Source organism: Hydractinia symbiolongicarpus, chromosome 9, assembly GCF_029227915.1.
Source record: "Hydractinia symbiolongicarpus strain clone_291-10 chromosome 9, HSymV2.1, whole genome shotgun sequence".
NCBI lineage: Eukaryota > Metazoa > Cnidaria > Hydrozoa > Anthoathecata > Hydractiniidae > Hydractinia > Hydractinia symbiolongicarpus.
In genome coordinates, this window is record NC_079883.1 from 23,431,968 (window position 1) to 23,457,775 (window position 25,808).

General features: G+C 33.4%; 3 protein-coding genes across 4 annotated transcripts in view; 1 reads left to right on the plus strand and 2 right to left on the minus strand.

The window, feature by feature from the left end:
* The window catches only part of LOC130657189 (sterol carrier protein 2-like), an 82,846-nt gene that overhangs the window by 46,304 nt on the left and 10,734 nt on the right, over positions 1-25,808 (minus strand). The window lies entirely within an intron of this gene.
* Positions 149-6,225, minus strand: LOC130657193 (ubiquitin thioesterase OTUB1-like). Its single transcript, XM_057460163.1, has 8 exons — positions 5,844-6,225; positions 3,973-4,022; positions 3,748-3,846; positions 2,997-3,115; positions 2,781-2,865; positions 2,527-2,583; positions 1,798-1,935; positions 149-479 (listed from the first exon to the last, which is right to left on the minus strand). Exons 1-8 carry the CDS (start codon positions 5,878-5,880, stop codon positions 258-260), a joined length of 807 nt encoding a protein of 268 aa, XP_057316146.1. The 5' UTR covers positions 5,881-6,225; the 3' UTR covers positions 149-257.
* On the plus strand, positions 8,445-23,229 carry LOC130657187 (uncharacterized). Its single transcript, XM_057460156.1, has 5 exons — positions 8,445-8,853; positions 13,631-13,705; positions 15,336-15,761; positions 20,410-20,538; positions 20,742-23,229. Exons 1-5 carry the CDS (start codon positions 8,658-8,660, stop codon positions 22,565-22,567), a joined length of 2,652 nt encoding a protein of 883 aa, XP_057316139.1. The 5' UTR covers positions 8,445-8,657; the 3' UTR covers positions 22,568-23,229.

Below are 25,808 nucleotides of genomic sequence, written 5' to 3' on the forward strand. Positions count from 1 at the left end.
GAATGTTGTCTCGGTGAAAAAACAGGTACTAAGCAAGCAATTAAAAGATTTAGGGACTAAAAAAGTCATCCATACTTAGTAACATAGGGTCTTACCCTAAAAATTAGATTGCTTGCATAAAAATACCAAGGTTTCAACAAAGAAGGACTCGTTTCAAGTTATTTATATTCTAAAAAAGTCCAATAAAATTACAGTATCATTAAATTACATGTGATACAATGTCAAAAAAAGAGAAAAATATATTTAATAATAATTGATCACGTGTCAGAGGAGTCACGTGGGTACAATATGTCATAATGTCCAGGTCTGTACAACAGATATATAGTAGGAGTTGTACCATCATCAGGGAAGCGATGATAGTTGACTTTTTCTTCATCACCTCCTCTATCCATGTATTCCACCTGAACGGTCGTTTCAAGTACACTCGTGAGAGCGATGATGTGAATGTGGTCGCTTTCTTTCGCCATCGGTTCTACTTCCTATTAAAATAAATAAAATCATAAATGTCTATAATAATAGTCGTATTTTTTCTGTCTGTGCGCGAGAAAAAGTCGTGTTACGAAAACACAAAATGCGATATATAAAGGGCAGACGCCCTATAGTAATAGCCGCAATTTGTCTGTCTGTATTTTGTTATTTTGTCTTTCGTACAACGGGCACATGAAATAGCATATAATTTAAAGACGGACGACCCCGTTGATTTTTCCACAGGTTAACAACTAGCCTATATCATAATATCCCCGTCTGTGAGTCAAAGATGACAGTTTCAAGTGGCATCCCTCGAATTTATCCACGGTATCGCGACCAGTAATAATATTTATGAAAGTGTTTGTGGAAGAATAAAATGTAAAGAGAATGATTCGTAAGACATAACCATAATTTGTGAAGAGAAGGAGAAATTTTTACGGATCGTCCCCTATAACTTGTTTTATAAACTCACTTATTGAATAGAATATTTAGGACTCAACTTGTGAATGTTCACAACGAGCTAAGGCCTCATCTTGACTCCGCTCTGCTAATCTTAAACCCCTACACCGGCCATAATGTTTGTTGTGTCACAATGCGCACACGCTGTTTTCTTCACTTATTTTGTCTGATATTTTGCCCCAGAATAAAAAAGCATAATTGGTCTTGTGTTTAAGCTACATGTTTTTTATAAGAAACATACATTTTGACTTAAGCCTTGATGTTTCTTAGCTTCGAAGAGATTTGCTGAAATTTATACAGTCAAATCCCTGTTTAAGCAAGTTTTCTGCTACAAATTGAGCTTTAACATCTGCGTGCCATGTAAAAAGATGCACTCTATCAATTTACTTTTGCGAGTTAGTACCTTAAGTGGATAAATTTTGGCAAGGATTAAATTTGGCGAATTTCGGCGAAATAGAATTTTGAACTCTATAACAATCCTTGCGTTTATATATACGTTTATTCTTATTTTTTATAAAACATTTCAAAACATAAAAATTCATTTCTTTGTGTCATTTGCCAAACTAAATTCTCGCCAAATTTTTTAAAATTTATCATTCGCCAAATTAAATCCCCGCCAAATATTCCATTTTAATTATTCGCCAAATTAAATACTCCCCAAATTTTATCCACTTAAGATAGTTATAAAGTACCCATAATTTTAGTTTTAAGTTTCTGTAAGAAATACAGTGCAGCTATTTCAAGTCACGCAAAGCTGAAAAAATTCTGCAAAAATTATCCGAACCGAAGCAAGAAATTTTGCAATGAATTCGCAGGGAGCTTGGGTGTGATTAAACGTACTCATGTACTTTCATAGAATAAAATATTTACCTGACTACAAAAATCTTTCATTGTAGTGTGTCCTTCAATAAAGGCGGAATAAAATGCTTCGTTTTGTTGGAGATAACAGGAAACCATAAGACGGAGAAATACGACAAAATAGTCAGAATGCCCTTGATCATTAAAAACCTATCAAGAGGAAAAAGCTTGTCGAAATAAACATAGCAATGAAGAGTTTTTAGCAGTGAACAACACAGTTTTTGTTTTAGAATGAAAGCAGTGTGAAAACCAGTTTAAACGTAGTCTAAAAAAACTCAACCAACCTACAAGGTACTATAAGGACAGAATTTTTCGCGTATCAAAAAAAACAACAAAATTCGCGTTTTGCGGTTTCTGGAACAAATTTCGCGGAAAAACTCGCGAATTGAAGAAAAAGTTTTTTTTTTGCGTGACAAAACTTAACTCAATAAGATTTTCTTATAAATTTTTATAATTTTCTTGCTTTGTTTGAACATAGAACTAAGGGAAGGAATTTAGATTTGCTTGAAAAAAAAATTTGCGTTTTCGTTTTTTAAATTGGTTATGATTTCGCGTTAAAAAACTTTTGCGTTTTACTGTTTTGAAATTTCCAAAGGCAAAAACTTTCGCAAAAAAGGCTAAATACGCAGTTTCTGTCCGCAAAAGTTTCTATCCTTAAAGTGAAATAATAATCAACAAAAACGAATTCAGGTGAGTAAATAAGAGTAAGCTAGACATATATGTACTATTCCCCAAAATTACCTGGATTATATCGTCTAGAGTTCCATTCTCTTTCGCTATATTCACAATATCCATCACCTAATCAACAGAAAAAAAACTACATTTTGAATAGTTTATACACACAAAGAAATTTTTAGTTGATAAGGCTACTAAAATTGTTTTTAAACTCACAACCCAAGCGTTGGAAGTAAATAAATATTCAAAAGAGATCAATGCTTAAAAATTAAAATCAAAGACAAAATGACAGGATATACAAGAAAAGTTTAAAGCCTTACGACTTCATAGAAATCCTCCACAGTGTAAGCCGGGTAGCCAATCTGAATCAAACTGTCCTTGATATTTGTAGACTTCTCTATAAATCTATAAAATTTAAAACATTAAGCATTGTACACATGTCAGAAAAAACAGTCTATGAAAATTCATGACATAAGAATAATTTTAAGAATTTAACCATCACACCTACACTAAGTGTGAGCCAATAAAAATCATACTTGTTTAAAGTTTCTGCATTTGACAAACATTCTTCCAACGTTCGAAAACCATAAGATCTGAAAAAGCAGTTTCCATCACCTCTTGTTTTCCTGAGGTACGTGTATCTGGAATATAGATCCTAAAAAAGAAAATTGTAATACTGTCACTGAAGAGTTTAAACCAGCCTTTAATATTAAAACAAGATTTAAGAAAAATTCTTTGAGGGTACAACAATAACAATACATAAGTCACGATGTGCCTACTTGAGTTAAATCATAAACCCAATATTTCCTAGCTATGGGAAAATGCTTAGTTTCGTCCTTCCATAGGATGGAACGTCCTCTCAATTAAGCACCCTGTTTTAGGAAAAAATAAATATTCATTTGAAGTAAGCGTCTGACCTCTAATCAAATACAAGTAATACTGCTTAATTGAGTTTCATTATTTTGTAAAATATTTTAATTTGAAGACATTGTAAGGGGTACGCTGATTGAATCTGTTCGACCATTAAACAATAATCACGTTTGTATTAGTGAGGAAAATAGTAAACTGCAATAAAACTAATTGTTTACATTAATGATCCCCCTTCCCCTCTTCTCCCCTCCCCTATTCCTCACACTTTAAAATGTTGATTTTAATAAATCACCCAGGCACTTAATTGAGCATTCACAGTGAATTTCCTAATCTTTTAAGACAAAAAGGAACTCTGCATTTCTTTAAAGGGATATATAACAAATAATGTGTATTTCTTTAGACTATAGCTTCAATTACCTTTAGTTTTGCTTGGTAAATCTTATCGTCATCAGAGTAATCCTTACCGAGAACAACAATGTTTTCTTTTTCTGTAACAAGTGGGAATGCTCCTGCAATCTGAATAGAAATCATTGTATACAAAGATATAAACAAACTGTATCTCGTAATGAACTGTGACATTAGAGTTATGTATGAGATGATACTAATCTAAATGCATTGTAGATTTACAGACATAAAACATACTTGTTTTTCGATATCTCTCACTTGTTCAATTATAGCTTGGTCGATATTTTCTGTTAAAAAAAAAACAGATTTATGATGCATCATTATTAAACGTCCTAGGCATCTGTAAATAATTCATGTAATGTAAAACATTAAGGACATAAGGAGTATATATTTACTAAATTTTGATCCAATCAAAAACTGAAATATAACTGAAATTCACTATAAAAATTTCCTATAAACATTAGACATTGATAAAAAACACAATCATTACTAAACACTATGGTGTCTTAGTAGGAAGTGTCATTTTACTATTTTGTACCCTAGGAGCAAAGCTGTTTCTCGACCTAGGTGACAACCTGGTTAATCAAGGTTAATTTGTATCCAAAAATTTAAAAACAATTTTTATTAAAGGGATTTTTGGGATAATGAAACAAGATCTATTTCACCTGACAAATTAATGTAAAAAGCAGATCTTTTGCACAAGTTAGCTAAATTCTGCAATTTTGCAATTATATGAATGATAAATTTATTGTAAATCACAGAACAGTTTCAACATGATTCAATTCTGTGTTCTTAGAGAAACGAGAAAAATGATCAAAAATTGTCGTTTTTGAACCACGTAGTGCCAATGGCACCCCCTGTAAATAGCTTTGTTCTTTTAAACAATGGAGCCTAATAAGGTTATAAATTTCCTAGTTAGTCTAAAAAGTCTCCCCTAACTGGCTATATGGCTAAATAAGGCCGCCATAGCCAATGACGCATTTACCCTGACTATAATTTAACATAGAAAGCTATATGTAATGTTAGGGGCAACGTCCATACTTAAGTTGCTAAGTTTGTGGATGGGTGGGTTTTTAAAGGTTCCCTCTGACGTTTTAATGATGCTACCTAATTAAGTTCTATTCATATAAGTATTTAAGAAAATAACATTCGTTTTTTACAGAAAAGTTTAGTACAGCAAATAATTGTAAATAAACTTTCAAATTTTGAGCTACCTCACTTCATGCGGCTTTATCATGCTCACGCTTCTTCTCGAACTTTGAAATTCATAATGGCTGCATAATTGACGTCACAAGGACCAAAGAATTATAGGATGCCTCACGGTGATATATTCTACTGACTAATTCGTGTTTAGAATGCCTTGTTGATATGTTTCGAAGTATTAAATATTTATGAGATATAGATGGTTCATTAGCGATAGCAAAAAATTTTGTTGTTTGCTTAATGCAGAATTATTTGTTTTCTTTTAAAAGCAACACGTTTGTTAAGTACTGTAATAATTATGTCTTCTTCGGATGAGTCGGAATCAGAATATTATTTTGCCTGACATATGGTGTGTAAAAAAGATTAACTATTACAAATTAAAAAAATAAGATATAATGAATACATGGTTTGAAAAAGTTGTGCTGATGGGAAGTTCATTACATGACTTCTCTTTTACTGGTAGGTAGGCGCTTATTCTAGAAACAGGGTCATGATGCAGAGATATTGCTGTACATACTTTTAATAAAAAAGCAATATTACAGTAAACTATTATTTTTATTATTTTACCCAGCATTTGGAGAGGTAGCTATTGTGAGTACTTTTGTATCTGCACTTTTAGAATCCTAAAACTATGTGCCTTGCAGTGGCCCCACATTGAGGTCTATCGCGTGCCTGGGTGGGTTTGAAAAAGAAACGTGAAATCAAATTGATTTTTCTTGTGTGTGGGTGGCAAGCTTTTGAGAGTCCAGTATAGACGATCCCCTTACATAGATAAGACTGAAGCAATAAGACAAAATGAATTTAATAACATTTAATAAAATTGTAACAACATTTCATATTGTTCTAAAAATAAAACTTAACCCCAATTAGGTGACAAAATCCGCTAGCTAATTAACCTTGTTTACCTGTGAGTTGAATCTCACCGCTGTCTTCGTCCGCCATTTTGTTTGTTTACAACTTAAATTAACGGCAACGAAAAAAGTAATTTAAGTAATTTTCCCGGGGCTTTATTTGAGAATTTACCGATTGCTTCCTCTCCAGCTTTTCCAGCGATAACGAAGTGAATAAATCAAATATATGTTCTTTGTGTCCCCTTTATGATCGAAATTTTATAGAAGAAAAATTGCGTTCGCTGCTTTTAACCTCGTCACAAATCATCGCTGTCCCAATGTCGGAAAAACACAAAAGTCACATACGAGCCGACCACGAGTCAAACTAAAAACATAAAAAACACAAGAGGCCACGAGCGACGAAAATTACTACTAAAAGAGTCACCACAAGCCAAATGCAAGTCAGATGCAAATAACACGAGTAACCACAACCTACAAAAATACATATGGAGCCACTAAGAACGATCAATAGTAAACTGTACGGACCCAGACATAAGTACTCAATCGTTCTTTATTAAATCACGCAAGGAAGAATGAATAGAGGACTACAGTGCCGTAAATTCCTCAGAAGTGGTGATTTTCCTGAGTAAACCTATAAGACAAACACAAGACAAATCAATGCAAATACAACCATTTTATCATTCATAAAGTAAATACAGCTTTGCATTCTGTTTTACGACAAATCACGACACGCCGCTCGAGTTGTCAATAATCTACCTAAAGTGTTTATCAGCTTACAGTACTGGATATAACGGGTCACACCCCGTTATATTGTTTAACATATCGTTCAATGCTTAACTTACATGTAAAACTCCCTTTTGTATATGATAATAGTAATAATAAATAAAAAAAAAAAATAACGGGACGTTGTCATAGATTTAATATTGTTTCTGTTCCATGAAGACAGTTATGGTATTCCAAAAATAAAGAAGATTATAAAATAAATAAACTAAAACAAATTTGTAATTGAACCCACGCTCATTGGTGTGAGATGTTTGTCAGCTACAAGAACGTCTATTATTTTTAATAAGATCGCAAGCATCCTACGCACAAACCATTACAAGTCTTCCTATGTGCACGTGAAGTCTTTTTCCTTATTATAAACCGGCATTCCCTACTTTACTGCCTTGGTGGTAGAAGTAATTTAATACGCTTATTTGAGTGTGCACTTATTCACGGTTGCGCTTATAAGAAGGATGGCATTAACTGTTTTGGCAATACTTAGCGATAAAATGCCGTCAGAAGAAGAAGAATAAAAACAAACATTGCTTTTGTAGCCACACCATTTCAGTTTTTGGACCATGATTGACCTCATAAGGTGGAATTTACTTTCTTCTTTTTCGACAACCTAGATTTCTGGAACCTTAACTAACCGCTCGTGGTTGTCAATATTCCCTTTCCATGGATTCATATGAACAGTTACGAAATGTCTGCGCTTTTAATCAGAAATAAGATTTTGTTAGGGGCTAGGTATGCTTAGAAACACGTGTTCTTTCCGTTAAAAAAAGTTATTTCCAACCTTGACCTCTACGCTCTTTGTCTCTTTTTTATAACGGAACGGCGAGACGAAATAACTCACCGTCACTTATATTAAAAAGAAAAAAAAAGCCCTGGGATCGAGGTTGAGTTACGTCTGCAGCAACATTTTTTATATTTGTGTAAGCCACTAAATTAAAAAGAATAGCCCATTTTACAGTTCCGTAAATTACAAAAGCGCTAAGCTAGCAAAGATTTAATCTTAAAGAGAAAGGAAAACCGTCTCCCGCGTTAGTCCTCTCTCCGAGTTTATTCTGTTTGTAAGTAACTGGTGAAAATTTTTACTAAAAAAATTGCAATTTTTACTGAAATATTCTATTAGCTTTAAAAGTTGCTTAAGAACAAAACATAAAGTTTTGAATGTGTATTGTTGAAACAATTAATGAGATTCTCAGAACAAAATGACAAAATGGCTGCTAATTATATCAGGTAAAAGGGACTAATGACCGTAAAACCTTAAGTATTAAAAAAATGGGGAAATATAAAGACATGTGTTTTGTGACTCGAAATGAGATGACTTGTCAACCTCGTCTCCAGGGCTTAGAAAGGGTCTATAATAAGGTTTTTACACAGGTTTGAAACAAAGAGACAGAAAACACACGTGCAAATAAAAACATGTTCTCGTGCAGCCCTCATGTCATACAAATCACTTATTTTAATTTTGTATTTCACACAAAGATTGTTTTCTGGTATTCGGCCCTTCATAAATACAATAGGGATTTTCTTATATACTTCGTTTCCCCTTTTTTTGTTTCTAATATGTTCCACTTCCGGGACAACATAATTTAGTGGATGCCCCCCTACACCCACTGTTCTCAAAAACAAAAATCGACCACAAAGCCAATTACGAAGGACTGCTTCTCACCGTCAAAATAATTTTTAATGACGTTCTTAATCACTGCAAATTAGTTTTTTTTTAAAGCGATGGTTTTAGTTGAAAACATATATAACATTCCTTGAATTCCTTCTTGTTTTCTGATATAATAGCCTTTGATTGATCGTAAGCGTTTTATAATAGCTACACACTAAAGGTTTTTTTTAATATGCCATAATAATTCTTTCGTTCGCTGCACTAAACTTTATTATATTATACATATGAGCTAAAATAAAAACAATGGATTTACTTTGTTTTGAATATCAGAAATGGCGTGTGTGTTAAAATGCAAGGACAATATAACCTTCATGTTGTACATACATAACAAAAATATGTCAGTATATGGTGAAGAGTAATAATATGGCTTTGACGCTTAGATATATTTTCTATCCTATTTAGATAGTATACACGAGTTGCAAATGCTTGGGAAGAAGCTTTTGATTATAGTTACCTTGTTGATCATGCGTGGACGTCGTGCTAAAGGTGGTACAGCAAGTACATGCAAAGATGATATTCTATACTCGGTTTTTGGAAGTTTAGCTGCGTATTCTCTTTTGGTTATATTAATATTTATTTTATACAACTTCAGGAAAAAAAGGAAGAAAAATAGCAAAGGTAATCTTGCACGTTTATTGGATTTGTTTCTTTTACTGTGGATTTTATTACTTATGAGATTAACTGTTTCCTACCTTGGCACCACTTCATGCCAAAAACCAAATATCACTATTCTCGTACAATTTAGAATTTTAGCCTGCCACAACCGTTACGGTACACACCAGCAGTCTTAAAAGTACCCGTTAATGCAGTATATGCGATTTAAAATTCTCTGAGTATAGTGTAAAATAGGCTGTACCATCTGCGCGATACTTGACAATGTGAGAAAACACTCGACTTTTTGTGACGTCGTTAGATTTATTTGAATATGTCCAAAACTATTTTGCACGTTCAAATTACCTGTTCAACTGTTTTATTTCAAATTTTAGTACCAAAGTTTTGTTTAATGAGATAAAAAAAATGTATGTACATAATGAAATTTTTGTTGGAAATGGTGTCATGCGTCATCAGTTAAAACATGTGTAATTGTTATGTTTTGGAAACTGCTAATGAAGCTAATTGTATTACGAAAGTTCTTCCTTGTTTTAATAAACAATTTTTCTGCCGCAAAACTGTCAGTTTTTTATGTATTTTGAAAGGCTTCTTAAAAGCCATACATTTTTCAAAATTAAAATATTACCTTTAGACCACTTTCCATGCGTTGCGTGGAGAACAATTTAATAGGGAGAAAATGTAAACAGCAGATCATAGAAGTCAAATAAACCCATTTTAAAAACAAAACATGTTCTTAAAATTGGGAATGCTTTTGAAACAAGTGAATATAGTTAAAAAGATTAATTGTCGTGCCTGCTGGCCTCGTGCTTTAAAAAAATAATTGTATGAATTTTAATAATAGAGCCATTTTAGAATGTTTGCGCATGTACAAAAATCCTTATGTTTGTAAACATTGGCAAAACCAATCTATGTCAAAAATTCAGCTACACTTGCCATGGAAAATTTCAAATTTTATGTTTAGAAGTCAATCCCTTAATTTGTTTACGTTTATTTGTAAAGACATCATAAAAACGTTTTCACATTTGCTTTTTAATTAATTCTCCAGATTGCACGCAGTGTATTTATAACTCACCTCCATCTGAATCGAGTTCATCTATGCCGTGTCGTTAATTTTAGTAACATTTGTCTATTTATGAACTTTTATGGGGTCATGTTACTCGATTCATGAGAAAAAACAAGAAGAAGAAAATGTTATGATTAAAAACACAATAATTAAAACATCGCATGGGTGGCATCAAGATTTTTATAACTTTAAAAAGGCTTGAAGCCTCAGAAAAAATACGTGTATTGTTATGGAGATTATATTTGGAAATAATTCTAATTTTTCTGAACTTATTTTTTATTTACCTTGAGACTCAGCCTTGCTTAAATATTGTGTGACCATTAAAAGTCGGAAGACGATAACAATTCATGCAGTTATAATTATAGACAAAATTAATGAAACAAAGACAGTTTTTCGACATTTTTCAAACAAGGGTGAACTGGTCACTACTCTGCAACCAGCTGGCTGCAAAGTCGCTACTAATGGGCATACGTAGGCCATGGATAGAGAGTGTGTGTAAAATTCGCTATTAGTTAGCATTTAGCATGTTTCAAAGGTCTGCTGTAAACATTAACAAGTCAACTTTGACAAGTTCAAAATGTGCGAACTTAATATAGAAACAACCAAAGTGATCACTTGTTGCGGCTAAGTTGAATATCAGCCGTGCTGTTTCATTATATTTTGTCCATGAATGTTGGTTCAATTTGCTATTGTTTCGATTTGCAGATTAACATCCGAAAGAAAAACCTTTCGTATGCTCGTGAGCAAAAAGCTAGCCTCCTTAACAATTTGTTTGTCATTAGCTGTGCTGCATGTGAACGAATCCCATTAAGTATGTGAATATCGTGACTCTCTAAAGTTGAATGTCTCTAATGTGGCTTTTAAGTAGTATTTAAGCCTATTCGTAAGTCACAAGAACGATTCACGTTACTGGGTAATTTAAGAGTTAACCCTTTAAAAAATGTTTATATCTAAAATCTTAAAATCAAGTTTGTTCCCGTATTTTTATCATTTTAATAGCCAAATATTTGCTTCTAGAATGTGAATTATTTGGCAAAGAATGCATATTTAATAGAAAAGGCTATTGTCAGAACGTTCATTGCATCTAATCTACTAATATATTTAACTTGCTCTCTCAAGAGGTTTAGACAAGTGTTTCAAACGTTAAGCGCTGGAGATAGCAAGATAGCGATATAGCGAATAGTTTTTCACGAACACCAACAGGGAGGACCGTCAAACAATAGATTAAGCAGTAGAAAAAAATTCTGAAAAACAAAAGCAGAGTGTTTATAACCCTGTCTTCTTTATTTTACGACAATGTTCACGAGTCAGCCCAAAGCATACAAAAGAAATTAATCCCGTGTTCTTAACGTCACAGTATTTTTGGCAACAAACACGTGCATGCTTCGCTACGCCAAGACAGGAAAAAACACGATTGGTCCACTATTGACGCTAATTTTGTATCCTGTTGTTGTGTAATAAATTTACAGGTTTAAAAAAAGACAGGAAATCTCAAAAAATGACTTTCAAGAGATTGGAATTAACAAGTCTGTTAAAAATGTCAGAAATGTTATTTTCGTAGATCTCCATTTTCGTAGATCTCCGGCAAAACGTATTTGACGTGCTGTATTGGAAATATCTCGAAAAAGCAAGGAACATTTATTTCAGGGAAAATATCGAAATTTGAGAGAAATAAATTAAAAATATATATACAATAAATTTTTGAAAAGCCATCAGGTGGAAAAAAATAAGAAATTTTTTGAATCCCTCAAGACTTTTGAATTAAGCAGTTTTAATTTTAACAAAGTTGATCAATTCCTTCTTGTTTTTAATGTGTTTCACTTTTTCTCCTGAAATCGCAAGAACTTTTGATTTTTAGCTCTCATTTCTCCTAATTATACGGTTAGAGTTAGGTCGGATAGAAACTGATATGGTAACTGATATGGTAGATTTTTATAGCGTTAGATTTTGTGACATATATTTTTACATACGCCAAGAACGAGCGATAAGGACTATAAATCCGATGAAGTTAGGGAAAGGATTTTCATTCAAAAAAATTTATCAGCCCTCAATGTATGACCTAATGGTTCGGATAGTTGCACGGTTACAAAAAGGGGCAAAACCCAAAATAAATTTAACGTTTTCAAATTGTTTTACTATAGTTTAAATCGATTGTTGTGAAAAAGTATCGAGCCTTTCTTGCATGCTTTTTCTTAATCGTAACAGATATGCTTTCAGCTTTTACTTTAAAACGGAATGGAAAGGTTTACCAACCAATTGGATCCCAGGTAATGCAGTTTTCCAATATCAATCCTTTACGCCTGTGCGGTTGTTTACACGCTTTAAATTTTATTAAAAAATGATCAATTCCACAAATTCATGTTTCGTTTATGTCTAGAACTTGCAAGACATACCTGTTTGAAGAGTCCGATGTAATGATATTGACTGTGCACCAGTGTTGCGTGTGCTCGCGTTAAAAGAGAATATTAATACCTCAACAACAGACAGTATTATAGGATTTAAACCTCGTGTTGAAATACCTTTCATATTCCGCATACTTATGAGTTCCTTTGAGATTAGAATGAACCCAGCTGGAGAAAGACAGCAAACTTTTTCTTTGCTAATTCTTAGATTGCTATCACGTTCAGTGATCTACCTTTCATAGGCACCCTCGTCCCTAGGCTCTCTTTGCATCTGAGCCGGCATCACGTTCATTATAAAGGCAAGGTGCCTTAGAAACAAGATTGTTTCGTAGAAAGTAGAAACAGCTTCTGCGTGTCTAACCGATGAAATTTTTTAAGCGTCATTTTTTGTTATTAAACACAGCGACTTCATATTTTAAGTAAATTTTGCAAATTTTCTTCTCCTATTAGTAAACATTACCATTTTTTAAACAGCTATTCAAATAGGCTCCGCTCTCACTTTGCTTAAATTTACTAAGGATTACTTTTTCACCCACACGTGAAACTGATCAGTTTTTGTAACATTTTATGACAAAAACGTTACACCGAAAAACTGTTGTATAAGTATAGGGTTCTTAAATTCTGTTAAAAATAATGCTGACATAAGTAAAAATAAATTCCAATGACATTTTTTTGCAAACCTGGTAGGGGGCGGGGGGGGGGGGCGGAACGGCGGCTTAGATCGTTGTAGTGATTGATGGGAAAGCCATTTTACTATCAATTTACTTTCGGAGATCAAACTAGTGAAAAAGAGAGAGTTATAGTGCGACATGAAAGGAACATAATGGCAGCAACAAATTTTAGCTTTTGTCAACACTGTTTCTGTGACGTCATCGAAAGTTTGAAATTTGCTCTAAATACAATAGTGTTTCTGGAGTGAATTTCATTCTGTTCGAATTTTCGGATATTCAAATATAACTTATTTCACATATTTTCCACTTTTACAAAAATCATGTTAATCACGTCACCAAACTTTACTGAATTTTTCCCCTTGATAAAATAAAGTTGTGTTGTGAGTTTTAAGTTCTAGGGGTAATTTTTCAAATATGAGGATTTTATAGAAAGTTAAGAGGTAGATTTAAGTAATGGCCAATATCTAAATCTCTAAGTGGTATGGGACTTGGACACGCAGGTGTCCGATAATAGATAAGTAAGAGTTATAAAAAAAAACGCAGCGAGAGTGGAACCCACCACCACCTCCTCCTGGTTTAAATACAGTAAATATGACGATTCGATATTTATTTTTTTAGTATTTTTATTTGCTTAATGTTTATTTTAGATAAAAGACAGAAGAAGAAATCTGTTGAAGGTGAAAGAAACCATGTCTATGATGAGGATATTGACGATATACGAGGTATATAAAAGTGTTTACTTTCTTACTTATTCATTTTGAAGTTCGTATGATTAGTAGGCGACAAGTAAACTTACATGGTGGGACGAATATATAGCGTTATTGTTTGTCAAATACAGAAAACTCCAAATTAAGTGCTTATAAAAAACTTCGGGTGTTTTAATATCAACTTATCAGGCTAATCATATCCCTTAAAAAGGTGATTATATATTGTTCTCTCGATGACTAATCGCCACAAATATTCAATTAGATGTTGTTTTAATTTCAGTAGGGTATACATATAAGTTGAAACATGCAGAACATTTCGGCAGTATTAATAACTGTATCTAAAGAACATTGTATAAACTTAACAAACAAATTATTACCAGTCATTTTCTTATCTTTATCGGTATTTTCACCGTCATAGCTTTAAGTTAAACTTTCTGACACCGCGTTTTTAAAGCGCACACTTAAATTCTCGATAAACTAGATAAAGCATTCGACCCTAAACCTAGCGTACGTTTTATTTACGCCTCATCTGATGATGTCTCCCAAAACGAATAAATAAAAAATAGAATGGCCACGGGGACTAATCGGGTAAGTCCTAAGATTATGTATGACAGATTCAAGCTATTCCATATCTGTAGACATTTAATTTCACAGCGCGCATTAACGACATCTTATTATTTTTGAACTGAGTTGTTTGTGACGTGAGACGATTTTTTACTTCAATTCTTTTTGTGCCTGCTTTCTTTCCAACGGAAAAAACTAACACGCATAGTGGTCCAACAGTTTATGTCCGTTGTCAGTGCATTTCGCGGCACCCTCGTCCCCAGGGTGTTTAGCCTTTTGATATGAGAGATGACGTCGAAAAATCATATCAAAAAGAGAAAAAACCCTGAGGACGAGCGTGCATTTCGAGGTGCTTTTTGTTGGTAAAATGGCGCCAAACAGTTCAGAAGAATTTGCGTGGTAAAAAAGCATGACCAATTTTGAAGAGAAACACGTGTAGAGAACATAGTGGTAATACAATCCAACAAATATTTTAAATTTAATTGATCCATTTACAATTTTGAAATTAGTTATTGAAATAATCCAGCCATTTTTTTTCCACCTCAAGTCTGTAATTGCAAGGAACGATATCATGTGACGCCAATTTATTCTATAATTTTACCACAAGAAATTTGAGGGATTAGAACATGGCTAAAAATAACTTTTTACACTTTAAATTAGAGAGAAACGAACACCAACATTAGAGTTATTTTTAGTTTTAGAGTTATTGAAGGTAAAAAAATAGTAACAAAAAAAGGTTGTTGGAAAGTACAATTAATAACTTTACTTAAGTTACAGACAAAGTTTTGGGTCATTTTTAAAAAACTTTTTTTGCATCATAAACGCATCATTACCTATACTTTTAAGAATTCGGTATTGCGAATTTTATCTACATTTTTAACAGCTTGCCACTGATATAAGTGGTTGTACATTAACAAATTCAAAATTTCTAAGCTTTACAGGATCCATCTCCGCTAGGAAAATATAGGATCGCATATCAAATAGAGATACAAACTTGCACTGTAAAAGATTTCAAAAAAGAATAATTTTTTATCTAACTTAATGCTTGCTTCATAATAATTATTTTTTTATTCATATGAAGGTGACCGCAGACGGCAAGACAGCGGCTTTATCGCATCCAGCAATGAATCGATTGTTCCCTTTCCTGAAGTGTGTGTTGAAACACCTAAGCGTTCCCCATCAATGCCAAATTTATCAACACGTTGCAATCAAAATAATACAGAAGTTAATTCAGATACTGAAAACGATGAACCTCAATTAAAAGCTCATATGAAATCGACAGGAGTTTCAGTTCATCAACAAAAAAACATGGCGACCGTTGCTACATCAACAGATGATCTTATACCCGATGATGCATCAGATTCATACATGAGGACGGAATTTGAAACTGTTGTTATTGAAAAGAAGTCAGTTCACTGTACAGGACTTGACTTTGGTATAGCAGGAATTTTCATCAAGGATTTTGATGAAAAAGAAATTGCATTTAAAAGAGGAAGTCTGGATGCAGGTTCAATTTATTTTTTTCGCTCAGTATTAATTTTAACTTCAGCCCTTCTCTATCATAGGAGGCTTGTTCTGCATTTAAAATATATGAAATTAAATGAAACAAGAAGCCCTGTGGCTTAAAGATTTCCGCCATTAGCAATAATCTGAAAAAGTGCTGAACTTTGAAGAGGACTGGGGGAACAAAATCATTATATATTCTAAAATTTTAAAATTCAATTTTTGATTATTATTGTAACTGTAAATCATAGCTAACTTAACTTACATAAACTTCATTTCTCTATAGGAACAATTTTAAAAGAAAAATAATAATCCTGAAAATTGATGAACAATAAAAACAAAATAAGAACAACGGCAAGGCTGAAAATTTATCTATTTTCTCTTTTTCTCTGAAAAACAGCTTGGAAAATATCTTTAAAGGTGGCAGCAAATTTTTTTTACATAATCAGTTAGGAAAGTTTATTTTTAGACTACATATTCTTATTTTTTCTTTTATGACACATTGTCACGATTTTATAGCTATAAATCTTTCACCAAAAAATATTCAGCCTCAACAATTCCTTTAAATTAAAATTCATAAATAATTAGCTTTAGTCTACGTGCTTGCAAAATTGTACAGAGGGAAATGATGGCGCATTATAAGGCGATCTTCATTATGCTACACGAGCTTTAACTTTCGATTATAAACTTTAAAATAAAGTAATGTTCATTGGATAATAAAACAATTTGTTGCACTATTAGGATTCTTATTGGCTTAAAGATAATTAAAGATAATTAACTCCTTTTTTTTTTGCGAATAGACTGCGCGAGTATTTAATGTGCGTGGGATATTCTTTTCAAAATGTGCGAGAAAATTAGATTACGCGAAACTAACAAAAACGAATAACGCGTGTTAAAATTTTGTACCTTTTCCCACAGAATGATAAAAGTAAAGAGCGCAATACAAAATTACACTTTTAGCAGTTTTCCGAAAGATATGTAATACATCGAGTTGTACAACCCGCAGAAGTTGGTCCTAACGTTAACGATTTCGTAAATGACCTTACAACAAAATAGTATTTTTTTCACGTAAAAATACCGGCACTAGAAGCCACAGAATCTGCTGGAACGAATTTCGAAAACTCACGGGAAACAATTAAAACAAAAACAAACAAATCAAAACAGTTTTTTAACTTTATCAAGATTTATTAAATAAATTTTTGGCAGAAAAAACAATAACGGTTTCGCTTTCTTTTCATCACACGCATTGAAAGATTACATCACTCACTCCCATTGCACACAATCTAAAAGAAAAAGAAAACATTTTCATATAGTGAAGCTTCCAGTGCTTTTAAGGGATGGCCAAGTCAATGGAATTGAAAGCGCTGTTTTTCATCTCATAAATAATTAAGGCTAATTCGGAAAAGTATAAAAGAAAAAAACTAAACAATCCGGCAACTTTACTAATTTTATATGCAAAGTTCCAACCATACCAACAATTTCCAAATTTGACAAAATCATTTTAAAAGTGTTTATTTCTTCAGAATTTGATTGATGCAAGGCCAAGGGAAATTAAATAAGTTTATTGTCCTATACCCATTCAAAAACACATGCTTCTCATCATTCAGTTTTTTTTTCAACCAACATTAATGTAATCACCCAGAGGAACTTATAATGTCTCTTGTCTGTGTTTTAGAAGCTGAGTACACAAATACAAAAATATTACAAGTGCTGAACTTTGGCAATCATATTTGCAATCAGACCCTTTTAAAAACTATGCTGAATCATGTCAATTATTAAATTCAGCACTAATAGAAAAGCACCCTGGATAGGATTCTTTTTGGAGGAATAAAATGACTGACAAGTGGTTTATCGTGAATAAAATAGTAATTTTTACACAAATAATTTAAAAAATAACGAACTTTTTTGTGTGGGTTGTTCTCAAACACACGTGGGCGGTGGACAAGAAACTGTGATGTAATTTCTTTTGGTCTATTATTTCTGAGAATATTCTAAAATAAGAGGGTGTCAATAAGCTGCAAATATACAAGAAGAGGAATTCTTAAGTAATTTTTGTTAATTGGATTTACAAGAATTTGAGGTACCCTACAATGAGAAGTAAAGAACAGAAACGCCGTTCCTATGTCTGATGATGCCCTCATCATCAGACATCGGAATGGTCACATCTGGATAATATTTATTTTGTGATTTTAAGCTACCTAGCCAGTACCATGCCAGCACTCCAGGGCGCATTTGTTATTAAATAATTAAGTGATAAAGTACAAAAGCTAAATATATTGCTTTAATGTAGCTAGCTGCACAAAAGATTTTTTAAGGCATTCTGTCATTTTAAATAAAAAAAAGCTAGGTAGTTATTTGGACCTCCCATAACAGTGAACATTCAAGATTCAAGAGTATATAGCTAGTTAGGTATGCAAGACATTGCATGTTGGTAAACATGTTTCCACAACAAACTGAAACCTATATTTCATAAATAAATTTCTGCACATATATATAAATAATTTTGTAGATTTTCAGTTTTCTTTTATGAAATAACAAAATTTGGGAAATTATAGCCAGAAGTAATATTCACTTGAAGTGGGAAGACCTAAAGTCTTCAGGTTAAGACTTAGTAAAGCGTAAACTGTTTCACATGGAGGACACTTAGTGTAATGTGTTACAAATCCAGTGGAGCACTTATAGCATTAAGGGTATAATATCTTTTTCATAAACCAACATTCACACGACTTATGATAAAGATAAAGCCTATTGTTACTTCTGCAAAGCAAATACAGTTGTTTAGCATTTTTCATTTTGCATAAAAAGTTCCTGTGGATATTCAAAAATTAATTGTGAGTGGCACCAGACTGGGCGATTAGTGCAAAGTAAACGTGTTGCAGATCCAGGTGTACAAAAAATAACTTTCTAACCACTTTGTATTTATACGGCATAAAATTTAGATTATGTATTTAACACTGTGCTTTAGAAGCTCATTCCCACTTTCTCTGAGCTGGATAAGGTATTTAGTCCTAAACCTGGGACACATTTTATCTGTTTGAATTATTTTTAATCCTGAGAATCACTTAGAATGTTTTCGGTACACATGGCTTGTCAAAATTGATATGCTGTCAAAAAAAGTTTATCGGCGTCTCCAAAAATGGCCAAAATTAAGAACTCAGAAGCTATGATAGTAGTAAAAAAAATTTTTGGGTTCATTTCATCAAACTGGTCTAAAAACATGTAATACTAAGTTTCAAGTCATTATTTCAATTTTTACTGAAGTAATAGGACTTTTACTTAGTATAGTTGCATAGTTTTTCATACCACTGACACCAAAATGACTGCAGGGACTAATCGGTTTGAAATTAATCTATATTATAATACCCGTATACATCTGTCTGTCACGCAAAATGGTAGCTTAGCTGTGCAATAGCGAGAAGCACGCAATGCAGTATAAAAAGGATGGGCGAACCGTGGATTTTCCACGGGCTAACAACTAGTTTATAATATTTTAATAACAAACTTTTTCTCTTGATGTGTTTTTATTTTCCTGCAAAAGTTGTTGCACAACTCATGTATTAACATTACGATAAGAACGAAAAAGTTACTGTGAGACATGGGTTTTAAACCTTAAAAATTTCCAGCGAGAAATTTGAAAACTAATGAATGACAAAATCGCAAAAGTTTATCTTCAAATTTTAAATTTTTGTTAATGTAAAAGTAATCCACATGAAAAAAGTTTTGATGCTTTTTATGAAGAAATCTTCCATATTAGCCATATGGGGTAACTTGATGAACAATGCATTTTTCAGGTGTTCTCAAATATGTGTAGTATAATCTTAAAAAATGTGATGTAATTTTCCTCTTTAAGTTTTGACTTTTAACCCAGCTCCTTTCATGCTTAGTCTAGCTAGCTATAGCGAAAAAGTTTAATATTCAAACTTGACCTATTTTACTGAGTATTAAGTAATAAATGCTAGTTTAATCCTAAATGTAACTATAGTAGCTAAGCTACCTGTAAGAACAACATCAAACAACATCGAGGCTGTTTTCTTTGTAAACAAACCCATTGGTATTTTTGTAATAAGTACCAAATTTTATGTGTTCATTTCTTGCGCTTATTAGTGTAACCAAAGTGTCTTGTACGTAAGTCCTAAAAATTTATGTCATTGGCTCACTCTTTACGAATGACACAACGTAACAAAGGAAAACCATGCTTTGCTATTTCCCGTAACCTATACCGAGATTTGGTTGTGATATATATCAGAATTAATTGTCTTTAAAACTGAATTTAGCCTCGTTCTCAGAAAAGAATCTGTCAAAACAAGGATTTAAGCTTTAGCCCGGACAAGTTTTAGGCGTCCAGGCTCTGGGCTGTCTCTATCTATCTATCTCTCTATCTTCCCAGGCGATATTAAAGATTCCGCCTTCGCCGGCGGAAATCAATAAAATAAGTGCTTTAATGTGAAAAGGAACGTGACAAGAACTCATAACAGCTTGTTTCATTCTATTATTAAGTAGGATGCATCCTCAGAACTGCCAATTACATTGTCGTTAACCCATGAAAGAATCCATGGACATTCGTTAAACAGTTTTCACAACTATCATTTTTGCTCACAGACAAAAAAAAAAGAAACAGAAAAGGTTGAAATTGTTTCTTATGTCTTTTTAAGGAGATGAAGTATTATCAATCAATGATTATCCTTTAACTGGCCTCAGTGATATGGAAGCATTTTCATTCTTTGCAAAATCAGGACCAGATGTCAAGTTGAGAATCATAAAAAGCCGATTTCTTTCAAAGGGTGAGTTAAGTTATTGGTTGGTTTACGTTTTGGCAGCCTTTATTATTGTTTTCCTTTATCTATGGCATAAATTCTTTTTTCTTTTTCTTCTGTAAAAATACGTTTCCTGGCCTTTAAAACCAATTAAACATTTACTATTGCTGTAGCTTCCGCTATCTGTTTATAGAAAAATCTAACCGCGCGTTTTCTTGTTCTTTTTTCAGTTGAGAGTTCATCCATTATAAGTGACTCTTCTCTCAATTCTGACGTCAAGCCAGATAACACGAATCATACGCAAAATGATTTCGGACGTCTACCTAGAGTAATTTCGGACGCAAATAACTTGTCAATTGACTTAACAAATGCTGCACAACAATCACAAGCAAGAAACATGTGCTGTGATATTAACTACATGCCAATCAATGGTGTTCCATCCAATTTGGGTGACCACACCCTAGGTAATGTAATGACTCATTCAAAGCACGCTTCCACAGATGAAAATTGTAATCAAACATTTCTCAATGGGTATCAATCTCACAGTCGTAATTCTTCAAACGACAAAACTCGTCATAGTTGGAACTCGTCATTTGAACAAGGCCTTATTAGTCGTACATCTTCATCTGAAAATATAAGGCATAGTAGACATTCGTCGAATGAAAACAATAGACATAACTCTCACTCATCAGATGAAAACAATAGGAACAGTTATCATTCATCTGATGAGCTAGAACGGAACTTGTATACGTCCAGATTACTCAACAATGATACCGTCAGATGCATGCAGCCTTCGTTAGCACCACATCAACGTCAATCTTTAAAAGATGCAAGCTCTGTTTCTATCTTTACTGTAGAATCATTCGCAAGAAGATCAGATGGACAACAAACAGAAAAGGACGCACAGTTGTATTATCAAGACCAGTTATTACGTCAGCAAGCTCTTTCAATTGACCAAACCAGCTATAGCGATAATGCGTCATCCGGTTTAACTGATCAATATTTACAGGGTACTTCGGCACTGTTAACCGAGAACGTTGTGCTAAAACGAGGCTATAATAATGACTATATTGTGCCAGCTAATTATAGGATGGTTCCTTCGTGCAAAAGCCTGTATGCAACTAGAACAAGAGAAGCGTCACCTTCAAAAAGGACGTCATCTCAGGTTTTGATTCCGTCTCCAAAGAATATTAGCCCGTTAGCAATTACTACAGCAAACGCTCATCGACATGCAACTGTCACTAGCATGTCATCCGGTTCACCAGTGTCACCAATGTCTATTTCATCTCTAAGTATCGGATCTCGTTACAATGGCGGGCAAGATGCGTATCGAATGGTTCCATCGGAGTACAACAACATACAAATTCGTGCTGATCATCACGAAACGGACAGTCCTACGTCAAAATCTTACTCTGAAAAAATAGATGCTGATGTTATGAGATACATGACTAAAAAGTACAGTGAACCAAGGTTTGTAAACGGGCATCGTAAAAACCCTCCTCCGTATTCAAGCACGCACACGACTGTGGACACTCCACCCACTGCGTATGGACTAACGGAATCGGATGATTCTAAGAACGTCATACTAAGGCGTTCAGCTACAAGTGTGTCAAATGGTTTACGATCGCGGCCTCACTCACTAATAGAAAATGGAGTTAGTAGTGGATTTGAATTACACAATGAACATAAGAATATAAATGTAAATGAAAAGCGAAAGTATCCACAGAGAACTCACTCTCTTCCAGCTGTGAAGCATTTAGAAATGAGGCCACGAACAGCAAAATCCTTTTTAGAGCAACAACAAAGAGTACCTAAAAAACAAACACCAAAAAAACTAAGACAAATCTATAGTCAAGAAAACATTAACAGGAGGAAATCTATTGATTCTGGAACGTTACGTAAGCTGGCGGAAGAAATACAAGTTAATCCTGCATTGGGAGGGGAATACCCCTTCATAGCTCAATTACTAGGGGAATCTCAATTTTCCGCTAGTGAAAGACGGGCACAGGGATTATATCGTCACAAATCAACTGAAGCATTATCCAGTCAATTCTGAATGAAGTATTCTTATATCAGATTTATTGAACGTACCCTGATGCGACAATTTAGCTCTCGGGTGTTTATTAAATACTCCGTTGCGTTTTAAGGGAAAGGTTATTTAATTGGGAATCAAAGTCATTGGGAGATATATGGAAGTCTAAAGTAATGTTAAACGCCTGGAATATTATATAAACATCAACTTAAGAGGTGAAAGAGGTGTATGGGAGCTAAATTAATGCTTTGTGATAACCTGGAGAAAAAAGAAAACAATCTGAAATAACATCCTACAAAAAATAAACTGTTCTATTTCCTTTTAAAAAAGATAATTGACCAACATTGGTGTTACACTCTAGGTACAAAAAGAAGAAACTTTTTGTCTGTAGGTACATTTAAAGTGGCAATCATATTTTTTCAACATTAGTATTTATTTGCACAACAATCCATGACCTTTTTAAACATAAAATATGCTTTATTTGAAATATTCTCGCAACTTCCTCCCCAGGGCTCTTTTTGTCTCTCTGCAGTCTCAAAGACAAAAAGAGCCCTTGGGACGAGGTTAGTATTCTCGTTTTAAGAGATGCAGATGAATTGTTGTTTCCTCTTTTAGTTTCAATTATTATTTATTTATCATATTTTGTATGAAGACACGATGTCTCTAAACCATTATTACAAATATTATTCTTGTGTGGTTTTCATATTAGAGTACAAGTTTTATTCCCCTCTGTAAGCTTCGTCCAATAAGATCTAGGTGGACACGACGTTGTTTCACTGTTTCGCATAAATCAGCCTCGGTTACCTAGCTTATATGAAAGGGCGCGAATCTTATCAGAAAAACTCCGTGCAAAATGATTTTGTTATTGTTTCTTTCGTCCAAGCATCCTTGTCTCAGGGTTTGTTGCCTATGTCTAAGCTGCTACCGCTAAATTGACGCCGCCGGCCTAGATTTTAAAAAGGCAAAGGCCCTGGCGACGAGGTTGTCGTCCAAGCTGATATCCAGTCATAACTCTAAGAATTTTATCACGGGTTTCTCGAATTCAAATTTACTGTTATTCCCTTTCGTTACGACCTTGCATGTTTACCACGCGTTTGTTTATCAGTATTTTTACTGATTCTTAGTGTAGTCGAGAAGAAAATAAATCTTAAGCGGGGTGAAGTGAGATTGATAATTTGGTAATAGAGGAAATTTGACGATGGAATATGGGTGAACTGGAGTGAGGTTATACTTGCGTGCAATCTTTCCCAATATTCAAAAACACAGTATTTCCCTTATTGTTAAATGTTACCTCCTGCGAAAAATCAAGTTGAGCAAATATGAAAGATCTTTGAAAGTTCTTTAGAAATCATTTTATTTTTTGAAAAATCTTTATCTGCTCTCGAGATATTTGTCTTGAAAGCTGCGTTAATTATGGGAAATTGTGATGTCATGAGTTAGCATTGACCATAATTATGGTAACTAAATATTGAAATTTATGTAAAATGTTCAAAACGCGTCAAAGTGAACGGCCAGAAAACATTTTTGACTCTCTCTTGACTCTCGTCAAAAATGTTACATATAGCACCTTTGCACAACATACTCATGACATCATGCATAATTAGTGAATCTTTTAGTCCAAATTCTAAAGAATCAATCAAGAATTTCAAAAATATTCAAATTCCTAGACAGCCTTTTAAGCTCTTTATGCAATCCAGGGCCTGTAACGTTCTTTGATATGAAGATGAAACGCGTCGCGTTTCATCTTTATATTAAAAAACGCTACAGGCCCTGGGATCGAGATTGACCCCCTGCTACATTTATTAATTTATTGAGATGATGAACAAAGTATTTAACTCATAGTGCCCAGTAAATTAAGTTTAACTTGTCATCAAATTAAGACGTAAAATCAATGTTGTATTGCAATGACTTGTCCGAGCTTGACCCCAGCACCTTTTACCGCTAGAACTATCAGAAAGCGCAGCGCTGTTGAGAAACAAATAGTCCTGGGGACAAAGTCGTGACTGGTCATTTACCGGAATGAAGCAAATGAAAGTGCTTTTCCTCCAAATATTAATATTTTAATTTTTCAATCCACACCCACAAACCCACCCGTGTGTTTCACCCCTTGCCCACTCCCTCTCCCTCCTGTAATTTAGTACTTATAAGTCTCATTGAATATGTAAGGCAAAATATTAGTCACTGCACCAATGTTAGTCTCTCTATACTTGTTTTTATCTGATTACACGGTTTTTTGATAACAAACCATACAAATGACGACCTAGAGAGTTGCTTTCTGAATTCATTTCACTAGAGTTTCTTAACAAGTGTCTTAATTTTGACAGGTTCTATAGGAGGGATATTTAATCAAAAACATGATTTTAAAAAAAAAGTTGAAATAATGCTTTTTCACATTTTATTTATCTGTTCCCTTTCAATTGGTAATTTTTAAGTAGTCAGGGTAACTACTCGATATTTGTCCAACTATAATGAGAGGAACATATGAAAAAAGTTTCTAAATCAATTTTTTTTTACATTTTTACTACTAATAAAAGTTTTTTGTTTTTTAAAATGGCGACTAGTCAGTTTTTTTAATGATTTCTTATATTAAAAAAATGCTTCCCTTATTAAGTTGCATTTTAAATCGCTCATTTTGTTACATCAGCGCCAAAGCTCCTTGCTTTTCTGGTGAGTACCGAAATCTAACACTGTTTTTATCTACTGGTCAAGCCATAGTTAACTGCTGTAATGGAAGAAACCTAAGAAACCCTGGGGACGAGGTTGGATAATTAGTACATAAAGTATAACAGTTGTAATCTTTAGATTGCTTAAAATTCGACCTAATACTTTAAAATAATGCAGCAGACATTTTGTAACCTTTACATCGGAAAGAAACCTAAAAAGCCCTGGAGACGAGGCTGGATAGTTGGTACATAAAATATTCGCGAAGATGTAATACTTCTGAGTCAAATCTGTATCAGGGAAAAAGTTGCGACTAAATTCCCATTCTTTCCTCTAATCTTAGCAAACATTTTTTGTATTAGATTTTTTTGATGTACCGCAGGTTTTTTTCTTTCATTTCTACATAACGTAAAAATAATATAGTTAAAATCCTGGTAAAAGTTGAAAAATGCTGAAAATTCGAAAAGATAGAAATATGTAGCTACCAGCCAAATATTCCGGGCAAACTGAATTCTCATATGGTGTTTATTTTTTTTCTAAAAATAAATTGTTACAATTTTATCACTGTGTGTAGCTAATGCTGTACAACGGCACGAAAAGCAAC